This window comes from Pleurodeles waltl, chromosome 5 (assembly GCF_031143425.1).
Source record: "Pleurodeles waltl isolate 20211129_DDA chromosome 5, aPleWal1.hap1.20221129, whole genome shotgun sequence".
Lineage (NCBI taxonomy): Eukaryota > Metazoa > Chordata > Amphibia > Caudata > Salamandridae > Pleurodeles > Pleurodeles waltl.
In genome coordinates this window covers 1,838,941,411-1,838,964,358 of record NC_090444.1, presented here as the reverse complement: position 1 = coordinate 1,838,964,358, position 22,948 = coordinate 1,838,941,411, and the positions used below count along the sequence as shown (strand labels likewise).

General features: G+C 46.3%; 1 protein-coding gene across 1 annotated transcript in view; it reads right to left on the bottom strand.

The window, feature by feature from the left end:
- Positions 1-22,948, bottom strand: part of DNAH8 (dynein axonemal heavy chain 8) — a 9,979,189-nt gene that overhangs the window by 2,906,180 nt on the left and 7,050,061 nt on the right. Inside the window, exon 53 of the mRNA XM_069236651.1 lies at positions 15,058-15,219. Within this exon, the coding sequence (XP_069092752.1) occupies positions 15,058-15,219 (162 nt within the window). The remainder of the gene's footprint in view (positions 1-15,057; positions 15,220-22,948) is intronic.

The following is a 22,948-nucleotide window of genomic DNA, read 5'->3' as shown; positions in this document are numbered from 1 at the left end:
TACATTGTATAGCATCATCTGCCATTTAACTGTACCATTTGATTTACATCCTCTTGGAAAAGCAAAATTCATGGCCCATCCCTTGTCTAGGTCGCATTTATGCATGAATGACAAAGTGTGACAGTGTCCCAGGGCCATAGGCAGGGATTGAGTACGGGGCTTTCAGCACAACCAGCAACCTCTGGTAATGTCCAATAAAAAAAACAAATGTCAGGACCATGACAGTTCACACATAGAATCACATGCTCACAACATAGTGATATGCCGTGTATGGTGAATAGCTGCGAGAATAATCAGCACAGAGGCTATGATTTTCCCAGATGCAGTGGGAATTGCAGAGGCTAACCTGTGTACAAATGTTGTAATGACACCTGAGACATTATCTCACTCAGCACACCAAGGTTGCCCTGTTGACTGTCTCATTACACGTCTTTAGTGACAGGGTGGGACCATCCCCATGTAGGTTCATATGTCCACATCCACTTTACTCACATTGATCAACCAAGGATACTCAGTAGATACAGGAATAGCTGCCACTGACTCATGATGAGTCCTGGACCGAACTGTGACAAATTACACCCCAAACAATATACAGGATCATCATTGGACCACACACATGAACAAAACACCAATGTGCAATTGATCACTGGAAATATGTGGACACGTGCTGTCTTGTATGCTGGTCAACCACAGCCACTTGATAGTTGCCATTGTCATAGAACATCTGACTGCATGGATGTCAGGTTAATTTATACACTGTCTTCTAGTTTCAAAGCCCTGTTGGCACCTGTAAATTGCTTCCCGTGTGAAAATGTCTCTTGGCCCTTAGAATGAAAGTCTCACCTACAGGACTGGTGAGAAACAGATGCAGCCCACTCCTGTGATCACCTCCATGCACACCACCCATTTAAAAAAGTACTGCCCCTGCTGATGCCTGGAACAGCATAGGAGTTGCCATTTAGTCAATTACACCGTTAAGCATTGATACTAAGTAAGCCGTGTAACACAGCCACTGGGTTAATTTGTCACCTTTAAAAACACAAGACATACACATGTTGACATGTCAGCTCTCTAGTTTGTCCTCCAAACAGTCTGAGTCAGACCACTGATTATGTAACTTGTCAAATTGCTGGATCCTGAATCACCCTGCATTCTGTCAGCCTGACTGGCATCTGTCTGTGCGTCACACTAAAGTATCCCTGTGTCTACATATGTACCACACTTGCGTTAGCAAACCTCTCATTCATCAGAGGGTATTGGGCATGGGCTTCTTCAATGCATACACAAATACATTGTATAGCATCATCTGACGTTTAACTGTACCATTTGAGTTATATCCTCTTGGAAAAGCAAAATTCATGGCCCATCCCTTGTCTGGGTCGAATTTATGCTTGAATGACAAAGTGTGACAGTGTCCCAGGGCCATAGGCAGGGATTGAGTACGGGGTTTTCAGCACAACCAGCAACCTCTGGTAATGTCCATGAAAAATGCACAAATGTCAGGACCATGACAGTTCACACATAGAATCACATGCTCACAACATAGTGATATGCCGTGTATGGTGAATAGCTGCGAGAATAATCAGCACAGAGGCTATGATTTTCCCAGATGCAGTGGGAATTGCAGAGGCTAACCTGTGTACAATTGTTGTAATGACACCTGCCGGAACATGACACCTGAGACATTATCTCACTCAGCACACCAAGGTTGCCCTGTTGACTGTCTCATTACACGTCTTTAGTGACAGGGTGGGACCATCCCCATGTAGGTTCACATGTCCACATCCACTTTACTCACATTGATCAACCAAGGATACTCAGTAGATACAGGAATAGATGCCACTGACTCATGATGAGTCCTGGACCGAACTGTGACAAGTTACACCCCAAACAATATACAGGATCATCATTGAACCACACACATGAACACAACACCAATGTGCAATTGATCACTGGAAATATGTGGACATGTGCTGTCTTGTATGCTGGTCAACCACAGCCACTTGATAGTTGGGGCTCACTTCTATGGCCTCAACTGTGGTGCCATCATACATTTGAGATTCACCCTTGTCTGTCTGTGCAAACAACATGGTACCCACTTCCCTTAATGCATGTGTATGACTCACTGTAGAATTCACCAACTAGTGCCTAGGACGCTGTTACCAATACTCTAGGACATAGGATGTAGAAAATGTGGACCATTGACATGAACAAGCGTCTGCCATCCATCTGGTGCATGCTATGTCACATGTGGTGTCTACGTGACCCTAAATCTTGGTCCTAAGTCCACTTTACGGGTGTTGTTACATGTGTGACTAACACATGCCCTCTCTCATTTCCACAATGACTTGCATCTGAGGATTGGACACATGGACGTCACATTCATACAAGCATATGTACAATTATGCTTAATGTGATACACACACACTTGGTCAACAAATACATTATTTGCTAAAGCACACACTTTGAGCCAAAGGCATTTAGGTATTGTACATATGTGCGTCACATTCCTATCCTCTCCTTATGCCAAACATGCACAATTTCTGCAACACATATATGTAGGTCACACTTATGACCAACTATTGCGTCAGCCAACCATAAAAATACTGTGAAGGGAGCAGCGGCTCATGGTCCGCTGCAGTATGATGTCACACATGTGAACATACACCATCAACACCATAGTGTCTTCAATCAGCCTATCTCTGATGTGTCCCAAATGTAACATAACAAAAAAAACAATTAAAATTGCCCAAAACCAGTTAATGCACTGAAATGTTTACATACCTAGCGTTATGTGTCATTTTTTGTCTACCAAAACTGTATTTGCGTCATTTTTTTTGACGCGCAGGAGTGAAAATTAGGCCGCATCCAGATATTTGTACAGGCCATGTACTATTATGTGGATGCGGGCTAACTTTCACTTCTGTGCGTAAAAAAAAATGACGCAAATACAGTTTTGGTAGACAAAAAATGACGCATAATGCAAAAAAGGCTGGACTTTTCATACAGGAAGTGATGTAATAGGATATCCTGTTTATAGATCATGTACAGTGGGTGTACTTTCACTTTCACTTTGCAGTCTATGATCCTTCTAGACTGTGTGGCTGTGTAGAGAGTGTTGTCCTGAGATTTCGTGCTTTTTTGTCATGTGTGCTATCTGTAAAGTCCTTTTGTGAAATAAATATTGTTGCTGTATACTATACTACTGTGTTTTGTCTACATTTGTCCATTTATCTTGTGTTTTTGTTGTTTGTGGGCGTCTGTTGTGGGTAGTGTTAGTTTGTGGATAGTTGGGCTCTTTTAGTGGTTAAGTTTTCTTTTCATCTGTAGTTGTATCACTACTTTCCCCCCTTTCCCCTTTCTATTTCTTTTACCCCGATTCCCTTTCACTTTTACAGTATGTCCGGTAGGCCACGTCTTGGCAGGATGGGTGAAGAGGAGTTGGGGGGGTTCATCTGGCTTGTGTGCCATTTCTTGCCACTCATGATCGAGGCAGGGTGATACAGGGGTATCCAACAGAGGCACGCAGAATCCGGTTGGGAAAGGTGCTGCATCACCTGCAGCGTGTGTATGCCAGCCAGAGGAGTGACCACCAGCTGAAGCACCGGTGGGCTGACCTCATCACCAGGGAGCAGTATCTCTTGGACCACCTGGGAATCATGATTGGTGGCACTGTTGGTGAGTACGAATCATGTAAATGTGCACGATTAAATGCTCTGTAGTGACATAAGAGGATTAACACTATGCCTGTCAGCTAATGTAGGAAAGTACCATCTTGCCTGGCATGTTACCCCCATATTTCACTGTATATATGTTGTTTTAGTGTATGTACCACTGGGACCCTGCCAGCCAGGGACCCAGTGCTCATAAGTGTGCCCTGTATGTGTTCCCTATGTGACGACTAACTGTCTCACTGAGGCTCTGCTAACCAGAACCTCACTGGTTATGCTCTCTCTTTGCTTTCCAAATTGTCACTAACAGGCTAGTGACCAATTTCACCAATTCACATTGGCATACTGGAACACCCTCATAATTCCCTAGTATATGGTACTGAGGTACCCAGGGTATTGGGGTTCCAGGAGATCCCTATGGGCTGCAGCATTTCTTTTGCCACCCATAGGGAGCTCTGACAATTCTTACACAGGCTTGCCACTGCAGCCTGAGTGAAATAACGTCCACGTTATTTCACAGCCATTTACCACTGCACTTAAGTAACTTATAAGTCACCTATATGTCTAACCTTTACCTAGTAAAGGTTGGGTGCTAAGTTACTTAGTGTGTGGGCACCCCGGCACTAGCCAAGGTGCCCCCACATTGTTCAGGACAAATTCCCCGGACTTTGTGAGTGCGGGGACACCATTACACGAGTGCACTATACATAGGTCACTACCTATGTATAGCGTCACAATGGTAACTCAGAACATGGCCATGTAACATGTCTAAGATCATGGAATTGTCACCCCAATGTCATTCTGGCATTGGGGAGACAATTCCATGATCCCCCGAGTCTCTAGCACAGACCCGGGTACTGCCAAACTACCTTTCCCGGGGTTTCACTGCAGCTGCTGCTGCTGCCAACCCCTCAGACAGGTTTCTGCCCTCCTGGGTCCAGCCAGGCTTGGCCCAGGAAGGCAGAACAAAGGACTTCCTCAGAGAGAGGGTGTTACACCCTCTCCCTTTGGAAAAAGGTGTCAGGGCAGGGGAGGAGTAGCCTCCCCCAGCCTCTGGAAATGCTTTGATGGGCACAGATGGTGCCCATCTCTGCATAAGCCAGTCTACACCGGTTCAGGGATCCCCCAGCCCTGCTCTGGCGCGAAACTGGACAAAGGAAAGGGGAGTGACCACTCCTCTGACCTGCACCTCCCAGGGGAGGTGCCCAGAGCTCCTCCAGTGTGCTCCAGACCTCTGCCATCTTGGAAACAGAGGTGCTGCTGGCACACTGGACTGCTCTGAGTGGCCAGTGCCAGCAGGTGACGTCAGAGACTCCTCCTGCTATGCTCTTACCTGTGTTGCTAGCCTATCCTCTCTTCTAAGTAGCCAAACCTCCTTTTCTGGCTATTTAGGGTCTCAGCTTTGGGGAATTCTTTAGATAACAAATGCAAGAGCTCATCAGAGTTCCTCTGCATCTCTCTCTTCACCTTCTGCCAAAGGATCGACCGCTGACTGCTCAGGACGCCTGCAAAACCACAACAAAGTAGCAAAGACGACTACTGCAACCTTGTATCGCTGATTCTGCCGCCTTCTCGACTGTTTTCCTAGTGGTGCATGCTGTGGGGGTAGTCTGCCTCCTCTCTGCACTAGAAGCTCCGAAGAAATCTCACGTGGGTCGACGGAATCTTCCCCCTGCAACCACAGGCAACAAAAGACTGCATCACCGGTCCTCTGGGTCCCCTCTGAGCATGACGAGTGTGGTCCCTGGAACTCAGCACAGCAAGTGACTCCCACAGTCCAGTGACTCTTCAGTCCAAGTTTGGTGGAGGTAAGTCCTTGCCTCCCCACGCTAGACTGCATTGCTGGGTACCGCATGATTCGCAGCTGCTCCGGCTCCTGTGCACTCTTCCAGGATTTCCTTTGCACACAGCCAAGCCTGGGCCCCCAACACTCTAACCTGCAGTGCACAACCTCCTGAGTTGTCCTCCGGCGTCGTGGGATCTCCTTTTGTGACTTTGGGTGAGCTCCGGTTCACTCCTCTTTGTACTGCCTGTTCCGGCACTTCTGCGGGTGCTGCCTGCTTCTGTGAGGGCTCCCTGTCTTGCTGGGCGCCCCCTCTGTCTCCTCACGCAAGTGGAGACATCCTGGTCCCTCCTGGGCCACAGCAGCATCCAAAAACCCTAACCGCAACCCTTGCAGCTAGCAAGGCTTGTTTGTGGTCTTTCTGCGTGGGAACACCGCTGCAAGCTTCTTCACGACGTGGGATATCCATCCTCTAAAGGGGAAGTTTCTAGCCCTCTTTGTTCTTGCAGAATCCACAGCTTCTACCATCCGGTGGCAGCTTCTTTGCACCTCAGCTGGCATTTCCTGGGCATCTGCCCAATCTCAACTTTGTCGCGACTCTTGGACTTGGTCCCCTTGTTCCACAGGTAGTCTCGTCTGGAAATCCACTTTGGTTGCATTGCTGGTGTTGTTCTTCCTTGCAGAATTCCCCTATCACGACTTCTGTGTTCTCTGGGAAATATAGGTGCCCTTTACACCTACTTTTCAGGGACTTGGGGTGGGCTATTTTTCTAACCCTCACTGTTTTCTTACAGTCCCAGCGACCCTCTACGAGCTCACATAGGTTTGGGGTCCATACGTTATTTGCATTCCACTTTTGCAGTATATGGTTTGTGTTGCCCCTATACCTATGTGCTCCTATTAAAATCTAATGTAACTATACACTGCTTGCATTACTTCCTTTTGCTATTACTGCATATTTTTGGTATTGTGTACATATATCTTGTGTATAATTGGCATCCTCATACTGAGGGTACTCACTGAGATACTTTTGTAATATTGTCATAAAAATAAAGTACCTTTATTTTTAGTATATCTGTGTATTGTGTTTCCTTATGATATTGTGCATATGACACCAGTGGTATAGTAGGAGCTTTGCACGTCTCCTAGTTCAGCCTAAGCTGCTCTGCTATAGCTACCTTCTACCAGCCTAAGCTGCTAGAAACACCGCTTCTACACTAATAAGGGGCAACTGGACCTGGTACAGAGTGTAAGTACCCCTTGGTACCCACTACAAGCCAGGCCAGCCTCCTACAGCTAACTTGCTGACTGTGTGTAATGCTGGGGAAACATAAAGGGATAATTGATGCACTATGGCAAGGATCACAATTACTAGCTGTCAGGTTGCACGTGCTCAGCAAACTTACAGGATACTTTTCCATGAAGTAAATTGGTGCGGCCTTTTTGTCAAAAAAGCAAACAAAATAGGAGCCAATCATGTCTATATAGGGTACTATTGACAGAGAAGTAAAGATGTACCAACATTTTGGCTAACTTTGTTGACGCAATAGCTAGACAGACTTTAGAATCACTACATGATGCAGAAAAGGAGTGCTGCCTTCACGTCCATTGAAAATAGCAAAGTGGCTCAGACATATGTCTCATGTGAGTCTGGTGAGTGTGGAAGGAAAGCGTTCACGGAAGTACTATGAATGTTTGTGATTATTGTGTTCCTTGATCTTTTTGGACACATGTCAGATCTGGATTTGAAAACATCGTGAAAAGGTGTAAGGTGTCCTCAGCTAACATCTTAGAATGTTTGTTGAAGTTAGTTGTGCCACATTCCAAATATGGATGGCAGTCCAAGTGTATGCACATGGCTTCACATCTCCATGGTTGGTGCAAATCAGCATAGCTGGGCCACATCAATTGAATCAAATGTAACAACAGGGGGGCTTACAAAAGTCCCTGCCTCTCCCTCTGTACATTGTAGCTATGTGTCATTAATGTGTCATGGCCACAAGTCATGTTTGACTGGTAATGCAGTCCTCAAGTAACCAGGCTTTGGATGTCTCTCTTGGATGCACATACCTTACAGGTGGACCGGCGCCCTACACTGTGGGAGAGGTGGTGACATTTGAGGACCCCGACCACTCCAGTAAGTGTTGATATGTCTGTTATGTGTTGTGATTGCTGGTTATGGACTCGTGTGAGCTGAACGCTTAGCAAGGTGTGATGCGTTGGGCAAGCTTTTCTCTTGTTCCATGAGTGGAAATTCAGTTTCTCACATGTTTTGAGTTGGCCAATACGTATCCAATGGTATTATCTAGGGATTGTAGGCCATTCCTGTAGGCCCCACTGTGAGTACAGGGGTTAGTCATGTGGATGACACTTGTATCACCAAGATTCGCACTGGAAGTCAGCTCCGATTTAGTCAGCCTGTCAGACCCACATTCTCCAAGATTGGTACAGCAAATTGCTTTCCAGTAGACATCTGCTTCCCTATTTACCTACGTAATTATGAAACAGTAGGTAGAACCTCCTAGTAGCATGTACTTCCACATGTAGTGCTACAAGTATGTGGAACTTGAGTGTAATGGCCTAGGTGTGCATGCAATTCATGATCATGGGTGTTCTTGCAACTATGTGTCTGATGTAAGTCAGGCCTCACTGGAAGTATATGTTGTGTACCAAGGTCTGCATTTCCTGACATGTGTGGCCCTATGATTGGTCTAGGGTTTTCTGACTCCTAATTGTTGTTAGACCTTACCTGTGGTGTGTGTGTAGAGCCAAACACGTGTGGAGTTTTCTATACACTCCTCGGTGTACATGTTGTTGGAAATTGATAGTTGTTTATCCACCCCCCACCCTCAAACACGGGCATGGGTTTGTGAATGGGGTACCTAGTACTGATGCTACCAGTATGTTACACATACATGTGAATAAGTGACGATTTGGTTGCAACCTAGTATACGCACTCAGGTTTGGCACTTGGTACTATACTGGCAAGTCCAGTTACAACTTGCAGACCATATGGCTTTAGTTTTGCTTTCCGTACACTGACATTTTTAGCCCAGGTCTTGGCGGAGTATATGCAGCATGATTCTTAGCTGATAACTGGCAGAACTAAGATTGGAAGTCAAAGCCAGTTGTTACCCATTTTGTAGGTTATGGATGTGCTATGGGTGATGTGACCTTTGTAGGCTGGCCTGCCATGTACTTCCTCAGGGACATTCAATGATCTGTATTGTGATAAGAGCTGTTACAAGTACACTAGATGTATTGTCTGATTGACTTCTTGTGCCATTTCACACAATGCAGTTACTAATGTAGAATATCTGCATTTGTCTTCACAGCTGCTAACATGACTCCAGACCAGGTCTGTGAATTCCAGCGCCGGGCCATGAGATACCAGCACATCCTGCTGGTGGAGTCGGTGTTCAGGAGGATGGCCTGGCGATATCGCCATGAACGGGCCTCAGGGCCTCAGGGGCATGGAGAGCCTTCCCACAGGGTAGCCCCACTTTGCCCACCACAGCCACCACCAGCACAACCACCAATCCAAGCCAAGTGCCCCCACCCACAGCTGGGACTGTTGGTCCTACATCTGCTGGACTTCCAGGCCCCAGCATTGACACCGGTACCCAGACTGCCACAGCTCCATCTGTTGACCCTGCAGCCTTCCACAACATGGAGCGTAAGATGGACAGAGTGCTGCGCAAGTTGAGCCACCTGAGCCAGGATGTGCGCCACATCAACCGGCATGTTAAGTCTATTAAGAGGACCCTCCGGAGGGCCAACCTCTAGAAAAGTTTTGATGGACATGATTCCCTCCTCTCCCTCCTCTTTCCAAGTTCTTATAGTTAGTGGGCTTAGGGGGCTTAGTGTTAGGTTAGTATAGGCTGTTAGTTTAGTTAGTGTTAGTGGGTGGGGTCCAGAATCTTTATATTTTTACTTATTAAGTGTGTGGGTGGGTGGGTGGCTGACTATGTTGGGGTTCTTGTGTGTTTAAAAAAAAAATACAAAAAAATATATATTTGTTTAGTATAGTATGTGTTTAGGTTAGTATGTGTTGTCCTCCATGTGTCCCGTCTCATAAGGGGGGCAGGGGGTGGATGTTTAGAACGTTTTGTTACATGTGATAAGTAAGTGTAGCTTAGTTAGGGACAGTTGTGGGTAATGAGTAGTCAGGGTAGATTAGGGTAGGTAAGATTTTTCCCTCAGTTTCCTCTTCTGTGATTAGTATTTAATAAATATTTGGTTATCCCTTAATAGTATGTGTTGAATGGTACTTGATCGTGGGTTTGGATTCAGTGTACATACATTTTGTACTATTACATTTGTGTCCTATGCTACAAACAAATCCCAACTGAGCTGTACGATTGGCAGCTAGCCCAGATCTACCTTGCAAAGTGTCGACCCTTCGTTGCAATCACCAATCACAGTTAATATGGATGACAATGTGTTTCTGTTGATAAGTGTGTTTTGAAAGTCACAAACAGTGCTTCCAGACTTGGTATTGGGGAAACAGTTTTAGGTCTGACTGCAGTGTGATGATCATGGACACCCTTATAAGATGAGTTCTCATTGGCAATCTTGTATTCTTGCCTTCATGACTCTCATACATCATTTGTGACACAGTTCAGCATGATTACCTATTTGTATGTAAACTCAGACACCTTCATTTATGCAGTTTTTGTAGTGTTTGCTTAGATTAGTGTGCCATGTTATTTGTGTTATTTTTGCATGTTGACAACATTTTGCGGCCACTATTTGATGACTTAGTTATCCCCTGAGGAAGCATTCTTCTGTCCAACACAGCATGATGGTTTCTCACTTCATCAGATTTGTCCCTCAGGATGGGCAGAGTATGATGCAATCATGGGCACTGTGCAGATTTCTCTGACTACATATTATCATGACAGTTGTATTGACAAGCTACGTAATTTGACAGTAGGCACATTTCAGTTATCTACTGCACAGTTGATATGTCACATTACCCAGAGACAGATTTGTTGTGTAGGTGCTATTTATTGAAAAGTGCTGTAGTGCTATCTGTACATTGTCCATGATTGTGAGTCCATTATAGTGACATCTTACATTGTGATCCAACACAAGGGTTTACCAAAATGCTTTTGACATGCTGGGGTTGCTGTTTCAGACAATGCAGAGGGACAGAATTTGCCAATGAGTTGGATAAAGACAATCACTGGGCTGAGTGACAAGATATACAGTGGTTTGCAGAACAGTCATTGAGTACAGTTGTTGCAAGACTGGCAAGTTACAAAGCGCAGGACGTTGGTAAATGTTGGCCATGTGGCAGGGACTAGTGCTTCCGGGTTATTTTCCTTGTGAATGTGATCTGTTCCATGTCTTCTTCTGATGTGTGTGTTGCCTCCTCTGTCCTTGTTGTTGTTTGTTGTGAAGGGGCAACACACACCTCAGTGTTAGAAGACGTGGAGTCAGACATCCTGGTCGCTGCTCCCTGTGAAGGTCTTAAGGGCAGTACTGCAGCAAGGAGTATCTGCTGGTTCTTGAGAATAGCAGCCACATCACAATGGTAGGCAGCCAGGTCGGCCCTGAGGGGTTCAATGTTGCAGTCGTGCACGCGTTGACAGAATTGCTGTTGTAGGTGTTGGGTCAACTGTTTTACAACTGTGCTGATTTCCTTCTGGGTTTTCTGCAGTTCCTGCAAGTTAGATGTTAGGGCTTGCATAGCTGCTGCCTGATCTGCAGATGACATCATGCACAAACGCATCCCCTCAAGGCTGGCTGCCATATTTTGGATCCCCACTGCACCTCCTTGGCCAGCTCCCGCTGTACTCCAACTACAGTTCTCTCAAAGCTGGTGCCAGTGTCGTCTGAGTCCTCAGCTGTATTGGAGCTGGCAGGTCTTACAATTGGGGTGGTGGGTGGGTCCTCTGCGATAGCTGCTTGTTCTGTGCTCCTCCTTGTGACAGAAGGTGGGGTCTGGAGGGTTTCAAGGACCTTTTGGATAGTCTTCTGGGGAATGTTTATCGGCTCGTCATCCATGTCATCAGGGAAACCTGGGAAAGGCACATCCGCAGGAGATCCATCTTCCTCTGTAATGAAACAGGGTACAATTAGTGTGTCTGTGTTGTGGCAATTTTGATGTGACGTGCCTGCCTTTTGATGAATTTACTTTGTGATCTTGTTTTGTGTTAATTGCTCTAGTCCTTCAGATGGGCATTCTTCCAGGCCTATGGCCCACCTGCATGTCACATGTATGTTATTGAGTTATTAAACTTGTCAGCATCATCGCCTGTAGGTGTTGGTTTAGGCCAAATAGAGAATTGCCACCTTCTTTTCCCACTCAAGCCTCCGTCTACATCCATTCTCATGGTGAGACCTTTCACTGGCTGTGGGTGTTCTGATGGCCCTGGCAGCACACTTAACAATCTGGACCTGCCCCAATCTCTTATCTTTCACATCCACTTAAATGTATTTGACATGTGGCATATCCTATGCATGGCAATGTTATGATCTGATATGGATGTTGACATTGGTAATGTGTACTGCTGATGTTGGGGAATGTGTGTTACATTGGATTGCCCTGATAATCGTATCAGTGTCCTATTTCCTCCTCTGACTGTGCAGGTGTATTTCAGTGACCAGTTACATGTGTCCCCCCCGCCTCAATGCTGTTGTCTGAGCAGTATGACATTTGGGATGTTGCATTGTTACCCAGGCACAGGATGGGCCCTGACATATGCAGCATGGGTGTCTCCTTAGTGCTGTGTAGCTCCTATTGTTGTTTAGATTGGCTGATGTTTGCGACAACTATGGGCATTGACATTTGAGAGTACTGGGGCCTTTGTCTAGTTTCAGGGGATTGTTGAAGTTGTCATCCTAACCCTCTAATTTAGGTGTGTATGATCCATGGGGAGGTTACTGCCATTGGCTACTTGAGCTGCACACAGAGCGGAGGTTGTAGTGGCAACTGTTGTCGCAGTTACATTCCAGTTGTCGGTATGGCTAGAGGTTGTTAATAGGGCCCTAGTTAATGTAGGGGTATGGTGGCTGACGTGTGCTGGGATGTCAGTTTGACGTTGTGGCCTTCCCTCCTGGCGTGGCTTTCCCTTTGCTCCATCGTTGGCATGACAGCATGCCCCCATGGGACTGTTGTTGGTGTTGTGTAATGGTGTGCCCCAGGTCTTCTCAGAACGGGCCATGCCCCCCTGCCGTGCCCCTTTACCCATGCCACTCCATGCATATGATGACTTCCATGCATTTTGTGGTCAGTATCCCCCCACCGCTTACAGTTGACATTAGTGCATTATAATTCCCCATGCGACTTACCCTGCATGTGCGTTGTCTTCTGATAGTCTGCGCTGTCCTGTCCTTGAATCCCTGTGACAATCTCCTCAGGGATGACGGTTGCGACCATCTCCTCCATGTGGTCCAGGGCCTCCTGGTGTGCTGGACTCCCACCTCCAGTCTGCAGTACTGCCTTCCTGTTCCTGGCCATCTTTTCCTTGGTCCTGCGCTTGCAGTCATGCCAGCGTTTCTTACACTCGATGACTGTTCTGCGTACTTCAGCCACACTGTTAATCTTCTCGACAATTTGTTGCCATATAGCCTTTCTCCTACTGATTGGCAACTTTGAGGTGACAAACAGTTGGTGCTGGTGTTCCGTCACCTCTTTAACCAGAATTTCCTGCTCCTCTGCACTAAAGCGACACTTTCTTTTCTTCTTAAAAGTGTCCTGGTTCTTGTGTGGGTCCTCCTGGCTGGTTCCTGGTCTGCTGTCAACTTCCTGGGGTCTGTAGTGGCATCTGGGATCCATTTTGGCTCTCCTCTGGTGAAATGGCAGTGTTTGCACGTTTTTTTGACGCTATTGTGTCAAAAAACAGCGCATATCCGGTTTGCGGGGTCGTAAATAGACCCACAGTCATTTCCGCTGCGTTAATGTCCTTTTGCTTTACGACTTGACGCTGCGGTGTGCGTCAAAAATAATGACTCCCACCTGTGGTTTGCGCCGCCGTGCGTCAAAGTATAAATATGACGCCCGCACGGTGCACCAAAATGGTGTTAGTTTTGCGTGAAAAAGTATAAATATGGGCCTTAAGGTGCCAATTAAGTGGGTGGCACAATAAGTGCCTCAGGGCCGCTGGCAGCACTTAATTTACAGGCCCTGGGTATACGGTATACCACTCTACATGTAAATTAAATTTGCCAATCAGGTATATGCCAATCAAACCATGTTTAGGGGAGTGAGCACATGCACTTTAGCAGTGGTAAAGTGCACAGAGTCCTAAGGCCAACAGAGCAAAAATCCAGACAAAATGGAGGTAAGTATGCAAAACGTTTGGGGGAAGACCACTCTAACAACAATGAACAATGTTTTTTACCATGGAAGTAATTCAAATTGTAAGTGCAGTCTAGCAAAAGGAATCATCTAGCGCATTAAGCTCTAATTACAATATCGGACACAAACTTAAATTGAACGTGAGGCCAAGCACTACTAGTACCATTCAATGTGCTGTTATCTGGTCTTTATGGTTCTGATAACATTTTCTTAAGGATACTGAATAATGTTTTTAGTCCTGATCATAAATGAACTCTAATTGAAGTCCAAATTTCTTGATTACCGTCTTTCCCTCTATGCGTGCAATTGAAATGTCTTCTCGGTTCTTATTGTGATGGTAAATTTAGCTTTTTACTTTTACTTCTTTTTAAGTGCAACTTTTTTCTCATTGTACTAAGCATGGTTTTAATTGAGTTAAATAAACTTACTTAACAGCAACAAGGAAGAAACAGAGACAGCCTGGGGCGGGCAGGCCGGAAAGGAAATTTGTTGGGGATAATTTACATTAAAGAAAAAGCAGGAGGTTAGGCAGTTGAGAAGGGCCATATTAAGGATGGGTTAGAGTTTGTGTTAGTACATCTTTAAGAATCCTCATATGTGGGGCTTAGTTTGAGGTTGTTTTATTGTGAGCTCTGCTTGCTTCCAAATGGTGTCTTTTCCACTAAATGAAGAGTCAGGAGACAGCCATTTTGCTAATGGTGCCAGTGGAGTGCTAGTGATAAATAGCTGCAGCCTCTCTCTCGCTTCCCATTTTCACCCTTTTCTGTTTGAAATTTCAGTTACCTTTCCAGGAGTGTCTCTCTTCTCCAATTGCTCGGCATTTCAGTATTTCTTTGTGTTAGTAAGGGATGGGATGATTTTATTGACATTTTGATGTTCCAATTATGCTAATCATTTATTATGTTATCTGTATGGATCGTTAGGAATTATAGTGATTTTTAGGGAAGTAAAATGTTTCTCTGTTTGTTTCATAGCGTGTGTAACCTATGCTTAATTAATCGTTTTATTTTCTGTGTGTGGTCCAGGCCTGCTTTTGAATGATTTTAAATTGTGCTAACTTCTTTTTATATCTAAATAATAAAAGATGTTTCCAGAGAAAAAAAGACTACATTGAAGGCAGTAGCACAACTACTATTCAGAGCATTTAAATGAGAAACAGGCTACTAAAAAGCTTCAAGCGATACTAGCATATACCTTCTTCTGCAAAAAAACATTAAATGCAACAAAGTTGAGTAATATAAAGCAATATGGAAGAAAATACGCATGCTGTGAAATGTTCAGAGAATATAACATACCTGAATGAGTTTCAGATTCCATGGTGGATGGTTAACCAACCCTGCCAGTTCAACCTGATTGGCAACAGCAGCCTGAAGATCAACATATGTACTACTGTCTAGTTGAATCCCTGGAAAGAGGTCATTAATCAGACTAAGAAACAGAGGTTCGTCTTCATCTACCTGAAAAAGTAAAATATAAGCACGGTAAAACATTTAAAGTTAACAAGTAATAAAACCATTACATTAAGTCAAAGTCATAGCTGACAAATTCTGCCCATCTATCAATCATCAATGAAAATTGTAAGACTTGTATGTTTTCCTTTGACTATTACAGACATGGATTTATTCATTTCAGAATGCAACGTGCTGTTGGCTTAAAAATCATAAGTTGCTCAAGGAGTCACCTCTGACATGGGGCCACATAGTAGCTATGTTTCAATTTTCTTCAAACGTTCAACATGCCCATGTCATGAGGGTGACTTTAAGTCAGTTCCACCTATCCAGCAACAGCAAAAGGTATATAGGAACTGGTAAACTATTATATTGGTCAGTTAGTCAAAAATGCTGTATTGAAATTTTCCTACAAGCAAATACAAAATAATATTTCAGAATAGAAGAAATATATCAATTTCCAAACATCTTACTTAAAGGCACAAGCTGCAAAAATTAACCAATTAAAAAAATGAAAAGTTCCTGAAAACACTAGTTCAGACTGTACTGTAAACAGTCCCCTAACATGTTACCATCTGTCACCGTAGTAAATTTGAGTGTGCTTATCCTCCAAAGATTTACCATTAATTTTGGCAGCAGCCATCTAGCCCTGAGAACATTCCAATTTGGACACTCCAACATTAGTTGGAACAATGTTTAAAACTCACCTTCATCTCCAAATACCTTGTGTAGTGAGGTGTCAGGTGTAGGAGGCTGGCCTGGTTTGTAGTGGGTACCTAAGGTACTTACACCTTATACCATGTCAAGTTATCCCTTATTAGTGAAATGCAGCCAGTGTCTAGAAGCCAGGCTCCCTAGGGGTAGCTGTAGCTGAGCAGCCAAGGCTTATCTTGGAGACAAGCAAAGCTCATGCGATACCTCTGTAGTCACACAGTACTCACATACATGAAAGAAAACACTCAGGCCCTCATTTCAACCGTGGCGGTCGGTGACCGCTAGAGAAAAAGTGACGGTAGTACCGCCAACAGGCTGGCGGTACTACATTGCGTATTTTGACTGTGGCGCTTACCGCTGGGACCGGTGAAATACCGCCATGGTTGTCCCGGCGGTCTTAATCCGTCAGGGCACCGCTGCCAGCAGCGCTGGCCTGGGGATTTCAACTCCCCTCACCGCCAGCCTTTCCGCCATGGAAAGGCTGGCGGTAAGGGGACTCGGGGTGCCCCTGGGGCCCCTGCACTGCCCATGCACTTGGCATGGCAGTGCAGGGGCCCCCAGGCACAGCCCCATCGCTCAATCCACTGGCCGAATTACAGGCAGTGGATTGCGCGACAGGTACTGCTGCATCCGCCACACGGCCACACTGCCGCCGGCTCCATTAGGAGCCGGCTGCAATGTTACGGTCCAGCGGGGATGTCCAGATGCGGCCGGCGGGTTCCTGGCTGCATAGGCAGCCGACTGGCGGTAGGCCGACCGCCAATGTTGTAATGAGGCCCTCAGTGTTACAAAAATAAAGGTACTTTATTTTGGTGACACAAATGCCAAAAATACCATAGAGACTATACTCCCTTAGGAGGTAAGTAATACACAAAGTATATATACTAGTGTGCAAAGACAGTTGTAAAAACAGTTAGAAAACAGTGCAAGTAGTGAAAATCACAATAGTTAGAAATGGGCCTGGGGGAACACAAACCACATACCAAGAAAGCTGAATGCGAATGTCGGTTTCCCACCTAGGCAAGTGTAGTGTTTAGAGGGGCGCTGGGAGTATTAGAGAACACCATAGGCAAGAAATAGAACCCACCCAGAACCCAGGAAAGCAGGAGTAAATCTGGTGAAAAGCAACAGTCAGTACTGCACCCAACAAGACGGATGCGGGTTCCTGATTAGTGCAGATGATGTCCCACGCCAGATGGATGACTGCAGTCTGGTTTGCGTCGCTGGATTCCGCCAACAAGCCTTGGCACAAGCAAAGCTTGCGGTTAAGGAAAAATGGCGCTGCCTGGGACCAGGAGGGACCTGGTAGACTCTACCCAGGAGAAGGAGTAAGAGAGGGCTCTCAGCAACTCAGAGAGCCCTCAGAAGACCAGACCGCTTGCACAGGAGTCCCACAGCATGGGCACAAATAAGGTGCAAAAGGAGGCTCACACTAAAGTTGGACAGTTGGATGTCAGGACCATCTGGATGACTTCAGTCCACCACCCGTGATGCAGGATCCATGCAGTTCGTCAGGAGCGTGGTCCCACACAACCGGTAGTCGTTGCAGAGAGGTGCCTGCTGAAGCAGGGGGGTGACTGCTTCACTCCAAGAGAGATTCCTTCGTTCTTCAGGTGCAGGCTGAAGATAGGCTGTCTCCTGAGGATTCACGACCTGGAAACAGTTGAAATTGCTGGCAGAAGCTGAAGATACAATGTTGCAGAAGTCATCTTTGCTTCTTTGTAGAGTTCCTGGAGGGTCCAGATGCAGTTTCTTCAGTAAGAAGATGAAGTAAAGGGTGCAGAGGATTGCTGCTGGAGTCTTGCAATCCGAATCTGAAGAACCACCCAAGAGAGAGTCCCTAAATAGCCCTGAAAGTGGGATTGGTCAGCTACACAAGTAAGCATCTATCAGGGGAGGCCTCTGATGTCACCTGCTGGCACTGGCCACTCAGATGCTCCCAGAGTTCCCTTCCAACTTGGTATCAAAGAAGGCAAAACCCAGGGACACTCTGGAGGAGTTCTGAGCACCTGGGGTGGTGATGGACTGAGGAGTGATTACTCCCCTTTCCTTTGTCCAGTTTGGTGCCAGTGCAGGGACTGGGGGTCCCTGAACCAGTGTAGATGGGATTACGCAAGGAGGGCACCATCTGTGTCCTTCAAGGCATTTCAAGAGGCTCAGGGAAGATACCCCTCCCATGCCTTTAACACCTATTTCCAAAGGGAGAGGGTGTAACACCCCTCTCCTAAATGAAATGCATTGTTCTGCCTTCCTGGGATTGAGCTGCTCAAGCCGCAGGAGGGCAGAAGCCTGTCTGTGAGGTGGCAGCAGCTGGGACTGCAGTGAAAACCTCAGAAGGCTGGTATGGCAGTACTGGGGGGGGCATGTTGGAGCCCCCAGGGTGCATGGAATTTTGCTACCAATACTGTAACCAGTATTGGGGTACAATTCCCAGTTGTTAGACACCTTACATGGCCATTATTGGAGTTACCATTGTGAAGCTGTCCATAGGTATTGACCTATGTGCAGTGCACACTTAAAATGGTGTCCCTCACTCACGAAGTCTGGGAAAATGGCCTGGACAATGTGGGGGCACCTCTGCTAGTGCAAGGGTGCCCTCACACCCAAGTACTTTGCACCCAGCCTTCAGTGTCTGAAAGTTTGATATATAGGTGACTTATAAGTGACCTGGTGCAGTGAAAAATGGCTGTGGAATAGTGCATGCACTATTTCACACAGGCTGCAAGAGCAGTCCTGAAGAAGCCTTTGTATAGTCTCCTTATGGGTGGCAAAAGAAATGCTGCAGCCTATAAGGATCCCCTGGAAACCAATGCCCTGGGTATCTATGTACCATATACTAGGGACTTATTAGTGGGGTCCAGTATTCCAATTTGGAGTGAAATACTGGGTTACCAGTATGTAAGTACAAATTTGGAATTAGAGAGAGCATAAGCACTGGGGTTCTGGTTAGCAGGATTCCTGTGACACAGTTAAAACACACTGACAAACAGGCCAGAAATTGGGGTAACCATGCTAGAAAGGGGATACTTTCTCACAATGCCTGCACCAGGCATAATGTATGCAAAGGGGGTGTTCCGGCGCTAGGGGGGCCGAAAAAATGGCGCAAAGAAATCTAAGAGATCTCTTTGTGTTATTTTTATTGGAATTTTTAAAGCCTGCTAGGAGCAGCCGTTAAAGGGAGGCTCCCATTGTTTTCATTGGGCCTCTGGGTTCTTTTCAGGATTAGCATCAACATTTTTGACACTAATCCTGCAAAGCGCTGGACTAGCATAAAAAATTATAACGCTCGTACCCCTGACTACCACCATGATGCGCGGTATTTTAAATATGGTGCAAACATGGTGGCGGTAGGGGGCGCTAAGGTGCGCAAGACTTGATACCATAATACTCGTATATGACATGCATTTTATTGATGTTAGTTTTGCTTTGGATAGGTTCTATTAGCACTATAGATTGAAGTGGACGTATGGTGATTATAAGCATTTTAAATAATTTTAAGTGATCTTAAGGACTTTTATTAAAGAACTAGTACTTTTATTATTGAGCAGCTAACAAACTATGTTCTAAATAAACATAATTTATTACTACTGTTGCACAGTAAAAGTGACTTTGCGTGGCCTCATCGATATGATTTTGCAGTCTGTACCTTTGGAGCATCACAAAAAGTGATGATCTGGCAGTGCACGGGCTCATAAACATGCCCCTTTGAACTTCATGTTGAATAAACTCTTTTTAGGTTCTGTTGCACAATATCTTTACATAATACTATGGGCCACAAAACAGGTAGTGACATGAGTACAATGATGTGTGACTCCTCTGCACCTGCCAGTCATTAGCTTTCTTTAAGTATCAATCTGGGAGAGGCAAAAATAGCAGGCCCTGTGTAGGAGGCTGGACTGGCTTGTAGTGAGTACCAAGGGGTACTTGCACCTTGCACCAGGCCCAGTTATCCCTTATTAGTGTATAGGGTGTCTAGCAGCTTAGGCTGATAGATAATGGTAGCTTAGCAGAGCAGCTTAGGCTGAACTAGGAGACGTGTGAAGCTACTACAGTACCACTTAGTGTCATATGCACAATATCATAAGAAAACACAATACACAGTTATACTAAAAATAAAGGTACTTTATTTTTATGACAATATGCCAAAGTATCTTAGAGTGTACCCTCAGTGAGAGGATAGGAAATATACACAAGATATATATACACAATAGCAAAAATATGCAGTATAGTCTTAGAAAACAGTGCAAACAATGTATAGTTACAATAGGATGCAATGGGGAAACATAGGGATAGGGGCAACACAAACCATATACTCCAAAAGTGGAATGTGAACCACGAATGGACCCCAAACCTATGTGACCTTGTAGAGGGTCGCTGGGACTATTAGAAAATAGTGAGAGTTAGAAAAATAACCCTCCCCAAGACCCTGAAAAGTGAGTGCAAAGTGCACCAAAGTTCCCCTAAGGACAAAATAGTCGTGTTAGAGGGAAAATGCAAGGAAAACACAAATCAGCAATGCAACAACGATGGATTCCTGACTGAGGGTACCTGTGGAACAAGGGGACCAAGTCCAAAAGTCACAAGCAACTCGGAGATGGGCAGATGCCCAAGAAATGCCAGCGGTTGGTGCAAAGAAGCTCTTACTAGGCTGAAGAACTGTGAATACTGCAGGAACAACAAGGGCTAGAGACTTCCCCTTTGGAGGATGGATCCAGCACGCCTTGGAGAGTTGTGCAGAAGTGTTTTCCCGCCGGATGGACGCCAACAAGCCTTGCTACACGCAAATCGTGCGTTTGGCGTATTTGGACGCTGCTGGGGCCCAGGAGGGACCAGGAGGTCGCAAATTGGACCTGCAGAGAGAAGGGACGTCGAGCAAGACAAAGAGCCCTCACTGAAGCAGGTAGCACCCGGAGAAGTGCCAGAAACAGGCACTACGAGGATACGTGAAACGGTGCTCGCCGAAGTTGCACAAAGGAGTCCCACGTCGCCGGAGACCAACTTAGAAAGTCGTGCAATGCAGGTTAGAGTGCCGTGGACCCAGGCTTGGCTGTGCACAAAGGATTTCCGCCGGAAGTGCACAGGGGCCGGAGTAGCTGCAAAGTCGCGGTTCCCAGCAATGCAGCCCAGCGAGGTGAGGCAAGGACTTACCTCCACCAAACTTGGGCTGAAGAGTCACTGGACTGTGGGGGTCACTTGGACGGTGTCGCTGGATTCGAGGGACCTCGCTCGTCGTGCTGAGAGGAGACCCAAGGGACCGGTAATGCAGCTTTTTGGTGCCTGCGGTTGCAGGGGGAAGATTTCGTCGACCCACGGGAGATTTCTTCGGAGCTTCTGGTGCAGAGAGGAGGCAGACTACCCCCACAGCATGCACAAGCAGGAAAACAGTCGAGAAGGCGGCAGGATCAGCGTTACAGAGTTGCAGTAGTCGTCTTTGCTACTATGTTGCAGGTTTGCAGGCTTCCAGCGCGGTCAGCGGTCGATTCCTTATCAGAAGGTGAAGAGGGAGATGCAGAGGAACTCGGCTGAGCTCATGCATTCGTTATCTAAAGTTTCCCCGGAGACAGAGACCCTAAATAGCCAGAAAAGAGGGTTTGGCTACCTAGGAGAGAGGAAAGGCTACTAACACCTGAAGGAGCCTATCACAAGGAGTCTCTGACGTCACCTGGTGGCACTGGCCACTCAGAGCAGTCCAGTGTGCCAGCAGCACCTCTGTTTCCAAGATGGCAGAGGTCTGGAGCACACTGGAGGAGCTCTGGACACCTCCCAGGGGAGGTGCAGGTCAGGGGAGTGGTCACTCCCCTTTCCTTTGTCCAGTTTCGCGCCAGAGCAGGGGCTAAGGGATCCCTGAACCGGTGTAGACTGGCTTATGCAGAATTGGGCACATCTGTGCCCAACAAAGCATTTCCAGAGGCTGGGGGAGGCTACTCCTCCCCTGCCTTCACACCATTTTCCAAAGGGAGAGGGTGTCACACCCTCTCTCAGAGGAAGTTCTTTGTTCTGCCATCCTGGGCCAGGCCTGGCTGGACCCCAGGAGGGCAGCTGCCTGTCTGAGGGGTTGGCAGCAGCAGCAGCTGCAGTGAAACCCCAGGAAGGGCAGTCTGGCAGTACCAGGGTCTGTGCTACAGACCACTGGGATCATGGAATTGTACCAACAATGCCAGGATGGCATAGAGGGGGCAATTCCATGATCATAGACATGTTACATGGCCATATTCGGAGTTACCATGGTGAAGCTACATATAGGTAGTGACCTATATGTAGTGCACGCGTGTAATGGTGTCCCCGCACTCACAAAGTTCAGTGAATTGGCTCTGAACAATGTGGGGGCACCTTGGCTAGTGCCAGGGTGCCCTCACACTAAGTAACTTTGCACCTAACCTTTACCAGGTAAAGGTTAGACATATAGGTGACTTATAAGTTACTTAAGTGCAGTGTAAAATGGCTGTGAAATAACGTGGACGTTATTTCACTCAGGCTGCAGTGGCAGGCCTGTGCAAGAATTGTCAGAGCTCCCTATGGGTGGCAAAAGAAATGCTGCAGCCCATAGGGATCTCCTGGAACCCCAATACCCTGGGTACCTCAGTACCCTATACTAGGGAATTATAAGGGTGTTCCAGTAAGCCAATGTAAATTGGTAAAATTGGTCACTAGCCTGTTAGTGACAATTTAGAAAGAAATGAGAGAGCATAACCACTGAGGTTCTGATTAGCAGAGCCTCAGTGAGACAGTTAGGCACCACACAGGGAACATATACATGCACACCTATGAGCACTGGGGCCCTGTGTGACAGGGTCCCAGTGACACATACATATAGGCCACAAACCTATGAGCACTGGGGTCCTGACCAGCAGGATCCCAGTGACACATAACAACCATACTGAAAACATAGTGTTTTCACTATGAGCACTGAGGCCTGGATATCAGGATCCCAGTGAGACAGTGAAAACAGTGACAAACACCCTGACATACACTCACAAACAGGCCAAAAGTTGGGGGTAACAAGGCTAGAAAGAGGCTACCTTCT